The following is a 9,520-nucleotide window of genomic DNA, read 5'->3' on the forward strand; positions in this document are numbered from 1 at the left end:
CTGCTGCCTCCTCCTCCACCCACCTGCTGCAGACGCTTCTGTGAAGGGAAACTGCTACATGTTATGTCACCGATCCCTGCCATGCTGCGTGTCGAACGACCCGGCAGGGCCTGCTGAGTACAGTGGTGGTGGAATCGGCCCGATCGGACACTCCTATCTGCCACTTTGACCTTTTTATTCCGTCAAATTTGGACCCATTTACACCAAGTCCAGAACCGTTGGTGCTATCGACATGGGGTCTTCACCAGGGTGTCCGGAGCACCCCGAAACCCCCCCGTAGACACAACTTTCATCCCTCTACGACACTTACTTTCCCAGTTATTCCATTTTATTCCGTCAAATTCTGGCTATTACCCCCTAACCTAACCTAACCAACCCTAATCATACCTGCATTTGTCCACTGGAGGGAGACAAAAACACCAAGCTCTGAGATTCAAATTTTGAACTGCAGACCTCACAGTGTGTGTGTGTGTGTGTGTGTGTGTGTGTGTGTGTGTGTGTGTGTGTGTGTGTGTGTGTGTACGCGGTTTACGTGTGTAATTTTGCTTATGTTGACAAATATCCTAATGCAGCTGTAGTCTGCTGAAAAAAAAGGTGCTTTTATGTTATACATATATAAATATAAAAATCTCAGCCCCAGTCGGCAATGTGGATCATCGAACAGTGCCCCTACTTTAAAGAAACACTTTTCTAATCAGGCCACAGATGCTGTCTTAGTATTATTTTGTTTCAACGCTCCTTTTATGTCTTAATTTCAGACCCATACATATATTCATTTGAAGTTTGCTTTAACTGATCAGAGCTGTAGATGCTCCCTAAAGCAGCTCTTATGTGTAAATCTTATGTAGCTCCTCCTTTGTGTTCACTGGTTATTCTGAAGCCAAAGTTTCACCAAGTCGTGGGTTTGAGCACGGACCAAAGATGTGCGTATTTTAATAAGCTTTTACAAGAAGAAATTAACCAAATGCGGACAGATTCCCTAATTTATATGCAACTCTTTCCACTTGTATTAACATTTTCCTGCTGTACACGTCTTCTTAGTGTAGTATTTAAGACAGTAGATGCTTTGTAAAGATAATAGTCCAGTACTGTCTGCTACACTGCCCCATGCAATATAACCAGCCTAATTTTCATTTTTTTTTCTCACCATGGAAGGCCTTGACAAGTCATTGCAGTCTGCCCTGTATCCTGCTCAGAAGCAGGTCTTTGCTTTTTCTACTGCAGCTGCAGGCAGCTCCAAGCTGTATGAAAAGGAAAGAAGAAAAATCAAACTACACGTTTTTTCTTTGTATTACGCTTGTTTGTATGTTGCATGGTACCTTTCTATTTGTGTATAGTTAATTGCACTATTGTTTGTTTTGAAACTAACTTGAGAGTGCAATAAAAAAACTATAAATACTGTATGTAATTAATAAAATTTTTACCATATTGTCTTTGGTGCTGTTTTTCAGCCTCATCTATCCTTTTTTATTTTGAGAAATGTACGTATGTGGTGCCCAGACTTGTGAAGCATTAGGACTATTGTCTTCCTGTAGTTTTGAGGTAACTCAGTTGTGCTGTTAGTGCCAACGCTTTTTACTGGTTTATAAGAATAGCTGGTTGAACAAGTAATGCCAACTGTCTTTGTTGCCCTGTGGTTATGCGCCGTTTAATTAGTAAACCCAAGATGGGCAATTTTTTGAACTGGGGCAGGGGTACCACCATCCTGTCCCACGGTGGAGAGTGCATCTCAAGGAACCGGCGATTGCTGGTTCCCTGATCTTTTTTCAACACCCTAACCCTTTACCACAGACGTGGAGTCAGGACCCGCTGTTCACTTTCAGTCAGTACACTGAAAATGAGTTTCATCAGACTAACCACAAATGTACGACAGTCAAGAACTTCTGCAGCTCTGAGCCAAGTTTCCTAAACAGTCTGCAGTATGAGGAGGACGAGTTCTTTAGAAAACTGATAGCTGCAGAAGGACAAACCTCAACTCAAAAATCTTTAAAACGCCTTCATTCTTCTCATATGATTAATGAGAAGGAAAACGGGACACCACTGTCTTATAATTCCCCAGGAACAAACTCCTCTTTCTCTCATTTCAGACCTGTTTCAAATCATAAGCAGACACAACCAAAAACCGGCTCACCTAATCAAACCAAATCCTAACTTTAAGCCACTATCCAGTCCTGTCCCCCTTCTCTCCTCATACCACCCACAGTTCAGACCCCACCTCAGGCCCCTTACTGCCTGAGGAGGGGTCTGAAGTATTTTCCAGCCTTATAAAGAAAGGGAAGACTGAAGTGGCAGACTGTCATGCAAAAAGCGAGCATCTCCTCCTTGCACTGCTTACAGTCAAATGACAAAATATGTGAACTCTTTTTAAACAGGAAAAAGGAAGAAATTGTACACCAGAGGGGGCAAGAAGGAGAAAACTTGAATATAAACTCAAAAGAAAAACCGCTGTTCCTTCCCTCCCCCAGAAGGCAGTAGAATATCATCATGTTAAATGCCACTTTTGGGGGGGGGGGGGGTAAAATTACTTGACAAATATGTTTCTCTTTTTTGTTATTTCGTCCCTCTTTGTTACAGCTACAGGAGGACAATAAACAGAAGAAGGAGAGCGGCACCAAAGAGGCGAAAAAACGAAAGAGCGCACCACCTCCTGACACCACATCCACAAAGAAGTCCAAATGTACCTCCAGTGCTGAGGGGGACGACAAGGAGGTTTTTCTCCTCCCTGTTCGTGGGCGTGAGCGTTACGAGATGTTGAAGAAGATCAATGACGGTTTGGAGCTGCTTGACAAGGACAGCAAAAGCAAGTCAAAGGTCTCAGTGAAGCATGAGGTTCCCGTGCCCTCCAGTGGAAAGAGGCTGCTCCAGAGAGGAGAGAGGAGTGACAGCGACTAAGATGCCCATCACCTCAATTTCGAAAACAAATGTCACCTTTTTGTCTAAGCCTTTAGGATTATTTCAGGTTTTAAATGCCCATTTAAAAACCAAAATGCCATCCTGCCTCAGTTAAAACGGTTCCTGAAACTGTACTGCCTGATTAGTCACTGCACTGACATACTGTTGTGTTCAGTTATGTTTTTCTTTTCTTTTTAAAAAAAACAAAAAAAACAACAACCCTATGTTCCTAATTGGGTTAGAGCCGTTCAGCATGGTTTGAGTGAGATTAAGAATGATCCTTGTCATAACGAGTCACTGCCGTTTATTTAAATAAAGTTCAAAGCTAGGCTTGCAAAACTTGAATGGAATTTGCCTCTGATGTTGCTGTATTACTGTGCTACAGTCCTGTCGCACCATGTCATTTTTTAAAAAAGAAATGTATATATTTTGCATGATTGTCTGGGAAATGCAACCACCTCTGCGCAACCTTGATTCATATGCAATATGTAATCATGTTTGTGTAACATGAAAGAAAAAAGAGAAAAAACGATGATAAATGCAAAGACTGGTAACAGCGCTAAGAACCATAAAGCAAGAGAATTTTTAAAAAACTGTGAGAAATAAACTACACTGTAAAAAAAATAACCCTATTCAAATTAAAAAAAATGATGTCCAGTTGTCACATCCAAAATATTTGGCTTTATAGAATCCAAATTGAGTCACTTGATATGACCTGATACTTTTATGTTGATATAAACAATATTACTAGACTTGACTGAAACTTTAAATTTTGCATTGATCCAAATTGATTTTTTTACATAGAACCATATTTTAATTATTGAACCAAGCTAATATATTGAAATTTAACCAACCTAATGTATTCACATCGAACCAAATTAACATGAACTAATATGTTTGTGTTGAAGCCAGGTAATTGATTTACATATATTCAAACTATATTTTTTACATTTCATTTCAGTTCAAAAATGCTCTGCATTTCCTATAAAAAACAAGACAGTTGGCCAACCAATTATTTCAAAATTATTTATTGTTCCAAACCATTTTAACTATAATCAATAGAGAGGATTAGTAATATACAGATTTAGTGCTACAGCAGAAATGATTAGAGAAATGTTTGTTTTATAAAACCTGCAATCTTTTGAAAACCAGTATAAAACCTGCAATCTTTTGAAAACCAGTATAAAACCTGCAACCTGTCTAAAAGAACTGGCATAAAACCATTATAAAAACTCTTTTTAAACCAATTTGCAAGTACTCAAAAATGTTTATATGTGCACTGTGCCTGTACAATGTAAAAAAAAAAAATCTACACATGTATCAATGAAATCAACTTAAATCTCCCTTTCAAATGGGTGTTCTTATAAATTTTGAATGTAGAATACCACTGCAGGCCAACCAAGCAAAATAACCAAGCACACATGCACATGCATGTGCACATACACATGCACACATGCATGCAAACACACTACTGTGCAGTGTTAAGTTCACAATTAAGTTTGCGAATCTTAGAGGTCATCTTGTTAAAGTCAAGCTCCATCATAATCTTTTGAAGAGCCTCAAAGGTGAACCTGAATCCTCGTGGATATTCCATATTAAGAGCATAACAGAGTCCAAAGACCATTGCCACTCCAGCTGCCACAGAAGGCAACTCATTCAGGACTTCCACACCATCAATGATTATCCCGATGTCTCGAGGCTGATGTAGGAGGCTTGAGTTGTCCCTGAAGACGAAGAGTGCCATGGTGGTACTCTGCAGCTCTTCCTCAGCTTCATCTTTCTGGGATATCTTGAGGTAAAATATGGAACAAAATGTACAAGTGAAGAACTGAAGTCTGGCACACCTGATAAATCTTTGACCATAATAAACTACTATTTTGATAGTTGTTTGGTCACAGACTATTAGAACAATTATTTGACTAATCAGATTGTGAATTGCATAATCATTAAATTAAATCAATGGTGGAACATTTTCATAAATGTTCCACAAAGCCCAAGAAAAAAAAAGAAAACAATACAGAACCCTAAGATATTAACTTGATGAGTTGATTAATCGTTGCTGTCCTACATTAATCACTGCATTTAATAGCAGAGTTGTCAAATTTACATCAAGAGACTGCATCTCATGTAGAGACAGAACAGATATGGACATACCATGTATTCTTTTATCAAGTCCTCAACACATCAGCAAGGTGAATGAGAGGATAATGAGGGAGAGTCTAGATTATTATGAAATGTTTAAAAAGGATGTGCAGTGTAAATGCAAAATGATACCTGTTCAGATTAAATGAAAATGTATGCTTCAGCCATGGAATGGATGGAGCGATCTGTGGTTCTGAAAGCATACAGAAAAAAAGAATAATGTTACTTCTCTATAAAACACATTACATAGAAAAACCAAGAAATACGTAACATGACATACCAAACAGTCTACAGACCAGCCATTAGCGACTAAGTTTGGCATAGGGTCAATTTTTTGCTGTTAAAATTAAAATTTCTTCAGAAAATGCACATTTTTCCGAGCCGCGCCTGAAAGTCAATTAAAGGAATTAGTCTTATGTCATTGATCTTATATGCTGGCTTGTTATTTCTGTCTCTAAATCATGCACATTAATAATTATCTTTTGCGCTCGGTGTACACACACATAACACATATTTATATGAAGAGAGACAAACGTGCGCGCACAAACACAAGCTTGTGTCTAGAAACCGCGAGCTCACCAGAAAAATTCAAACGAAGCGGAGCACGGAGTTATACTATGAATGTTATGAACTATGAACTTATGCTAGCTAGCTTTATCCACCACCGATGCATCGTGGTAACGCTAGCTAGTTAGGCAAAAAGCCGTGTTTTACCAGTATACTAACTTGTATTCCCGACTGTGATGGTCGGTTTCTGGTAACCAGTTCTAACGTTGCGCAGGATAGCTAGCTAGCTTATAGCTAGCAGCTACAATCATGCAAAAATTAGGGGTGGCTGTCGACCCAGCTTAAATGGGGTTATTTTCTGCGATTTTGGCAATACAAATTATAAAAGCTTTTGTAACACACTTGGCTTTACTTACGTTTATTTTCAGATGAAATTAATCAAAGATGTGACATGATGTTTCCAGCAGCCATGCAGAATAAAAATGGGTCCCGGTCTATTTCTGGTGGGCGTGTTCAAGTGCAAATCACTTTGACTCAAATTAAAGATATTATCTGTTCAACATGAAAAGAAATATATGTTTTGAGAGAAATCAAAAACTTTGCGTTGCGATGTTCACAATCCTGTACTGACACTATGGGCACATTTTTAGAAATCTATTTAATTCCACAGAAAGGTTAGCCACTTTAGTGTTTCACTTGTGACCTATTTATAGCTCACTGAAGAAGGTTTTAAAATGCAACAATGTTCGGAGATAGAGAGAAAAAAAAAAGAACTTTGGTGCAGGTGCAGGTGCAGTCTTTATGTAGCTTTCTGGTGACCTTAAAATAACCTTTACGAAGCCCGTTGACAGGCCTTTAATCGAATGATCGGTTGGTTGATTGATAACAGAAAAAAAGGACACATAAGATGGACATAAAGGACTGAAAACACCAAGAGCAAAATATTGCATCGCACTCATTTATGTAGTTTATTTTTAGATTAGATAATTTTGCAAAATAACGCAGCAAAATAAATAATAAGAGCCGGGATGTGCAGACTATTTAGCACTGAAAAAACTCCGTCCATGTGAACAGAATCAGGTGTTACCTTACCTGTTGATTAAATATCAAGACTATTTAGCAATAAGCTTACTTTAAAGGCTCGTAATAGGTGAACTGTCTTGGTATAGTTGAGTCACGCAGAGTTCATGGTCCATGTTGTGTTACTTGTTGTTTGTGTGTGTGTGTGTCACCCGATGACCCCTGGCGCCGGAGCGTCTAGACTACATTAGAGGTGTGTCACAGCAAAGAGCCGCACCTGCGCTCAAAGAGAGCACATACATAGAGGTGAGGTATGAGGATAAATGGATAGATGCGGTCCTTTTTCGAAGCTGAGCGCACAGTTGTATTTCCTGCACAATCACACACGAAGTGAGGCTGTGTTTATGCCGGTTATACCATGAATATACACCCTGCAGGCACCACTTGTTTGTCAAACTGTTTATGAAGCAAAAGTCACATTTCTGTTTATTTACAAAGCAAAAAGAAGGGGGGGAAAGAGGCGTAGGAGGGGGTGGAGCGTGCGCACTAGCATACCGGCGACGGCTGTTTCCTTTCACTAAAAGGAAAAAAATAATAAAATGTGTACTTCACGTTACGGTTGAAACTGGGGTTTTTTTTGTGTTTTTTTAATTTTTATTTTATAGAAACAATTTTTGCTCATAACCAATTGACAGGGGATTTCTTAAAATCACCCCGCAGTTCTTCAGCTGAGACACCTGAGTTAGAAAACACAAACACTGCAGCTGTCTTTGTACAAACTTGTACAAACTCTGTTTTGACCTTGTATACTGTATTTCCCCAGCCCCTCTATTTTGAAACTAAAACTATTGAACCTTAATTCAATTTCTCACTTCACATAATCGTTTCACTTTTGCCTTGAAGTGTTACTTTTAATTTAATTTAATTATTTTTTTATGACGCATGTTCTCTGGTGAGTTCAGGTACATCTGTAACTTCAAGTGGAAGAGTTGCATGTGAGTTAAAAATTTTCTATAATACCAAAAAAAAAAAAAAAAAAAAAAAAAAAAGACAAAATACTGACGTTTTTGTCGAATAATCTGTCTGACATGAGGGATAATATAGCATTTGCATTTTAACTAAAAGACTCGCGCACTGACACTATGGGCACATTTTTAGAAATCTATTTAATTCCACAGAAAGGTTAGCCACTTTAGTGTTTCACTTGTGACCTATGAAGTACCCCCGAAATTGTATCATATTAAACAACAACAACAACAATAACAACAACAATAAACACTCGAGGACTTTAAAGAGTTTAATTTTTTCCGAGGTTTGAGAGCGCTCACCCCGGCTCGGGGCTCCACAGATGTGCTGGATGAGAGCTCCTTGCTGCAGACTGCAGCGGAGTGTTTGACAGTCAAACTTGAAACAGTCTTTGGAACTGAAACGGTCTCTGCCAACACGAACACATACCCCAAACAGTTCGGTAAATATGTACAGTTTCTCGCAGCTTCAGTTTTCAGCAGCTACCAGAACTTGCCTACCGTCTGCATCCTCCCAGCAGCCTCGCACTTCATCTGCGGGCAGTACTTGCGTGTGTGAGCGCTGTCACCGGTGGCTTCGCAGATCGGGCAAGTGTAGTTCCGGAGGACGGGGCAGAAAACTATCCCGTCGTCTGATTTGAGCTTGTGAGATAGGTACACCCTCGGAGTCTCCCCGTTCTGCTTGCATAAGCGGCAGTAGTCCGAGGATGAGGCGCTGCTGCTGGTGTCCGACGCGCTGCTGGTCGGACTGGACTGTGATGAGTTTTTGGAGGATTTCTTCCCCCGAGTGGAAGTGTGGACCTTACTCCAAGGGGGCGCTTGTCCCTTCTTTGGACGCTCGGTGTCTCGGTTATCAACCTCACGGTTGCTGCACAGTTTCTCGAACACTTGGCTCAGATTCATGTAGTCGTGCCACATGTTAAAGCTGTCCCCACCAGTGAGGATCGAGTTCTGGACCTCCAGTTGTCTCGGCATTGTGGTCATTTTTTGGCAGAAGTAAAACTGAGAGTGTGTTTGGAGCGCCTCATATTTATAGCTCACTGAAGAAGGTTTTAAAATGCAACAATGTTCGGAGATAGAGAGAAAAAAAAAAGAACTTTGGTGCAGGTGCAGTCTTTTATGTAGCTTTCTGGTGACCTTAAAAGAACCTTTACGAAGCCCGTTGACAGGCCTTTAATCGAATGATCGGTTGGTTGATTGATAACAGAAAAAAAGGACACATAAGATGGACATAAAGGACTGAAAACACCAAGAGCAAAATATTGCATCGCACTCATTTATGTAGTTTATTTTTAGATTAGATAATTTTGCAAAATAACGCAGCAAAATAAATAATAAGAGCCGGGATGTGCAGACTATTTAGCACTGAAAAAACTCCGTCCATGTGAACAGAATCAGGTGTTACCTTACCTGTTGATTAAATATCAAGACTATTTAGCAATAAGCTTACTTTAAAGGCTCGTAATAGGTGAACTGTCTTGGTATAGTTGAGTCACGCAGAGTTCATGGTCCATGTTGTGTTACTTGTTGTTTGTGTGTGTGTGTGTGTGTCACCCGATGACCCCTGGCGCCGGAGCGTCTAGACTACATTAGAGATGTGTCACAGCAAAGAGCCGCACCTGCGCTCAAAGAGAGCACATACATAGAGGTGAGGTATGAGGATAAATGGATAGATGCGGTCCTTTTTCGAAGCTGAGCGCACAGTTGTATTTCCTGCACAATCACACACGAAGTGAGGCTGTGTTTATGCCGGTTATACCATGAATATACACCCTGCAGGCACCACTTGTTTGTCAAACTGTTTATGAAGCAAAAGTCACATTTCTGTTTATTTACAAAGCAAAAAGAAGGGGGGGAAAGAGGCGTAGGAGGGGGTGGAGCGTGCGCACTAGCATACCGGCGACGGCTGTTTCCTTTCACTAAAAGGAAAAAAA

At 40.0% G+C, this 9,520-nt stretch overlaps 1 protein-coding gene across 1 annotated transcript; it reads right to left on the reverse strand.

Annotated features, from left to right (window-relative positions):
- Positions 1-7,208: 7,208 nt before the first annotated feature.
- On the reverse strand, positions 7,209-8,671 carry LOC147300581 (nanos homolog 2-like). Its single transcript, XM_086285119.1, has one exon. It carries the CDS (start codon positions 8,568-8,570, stop codon positions 8,070-8,072), a length of 501 nt encoding a protein of 166 aa, XP_086141245.1. The 5' UTR covers positions 8,571-8,671; the 3' UTR covers positions 7,209-8,069.
- Between the last annotated feature and the right edge of the window lie 849 nt (positions 8,672-9,520).

Source organism: Aulonocara sp. 'chitande type north' Nkhata Bay, unplaced genomic scaffold, assembly GCF_057382095.1.
Source record: "Aulonocara sp. 'chitande type north' Nkhata Bay isolate Kocher_YH1m ecotype deep benthic unplaced genomic scaffold, A_spYH_male_GT1.1 unmapped_scaffold_29, whole genome shotgun sequence".
Classification (NCBI taxonomy): domain Eukaryota; kingdom Metazoa; phylum Chordata; class Actinopteri; order Cichliformes; family Cichlidae; genus Aulonocara; species Aulonocara sp. 'chitande type north' Nkhata Bay.

What these genes read in the sequence shown, in the direction of transcription:
- LOC147300581 (XM_086285119.1), bottom strand. Translation starts at nt 8,570, where the DNA reads ATGACCACAATGCCGAGACAACTGGAGGTCCAGAACTCGATCCTCACT.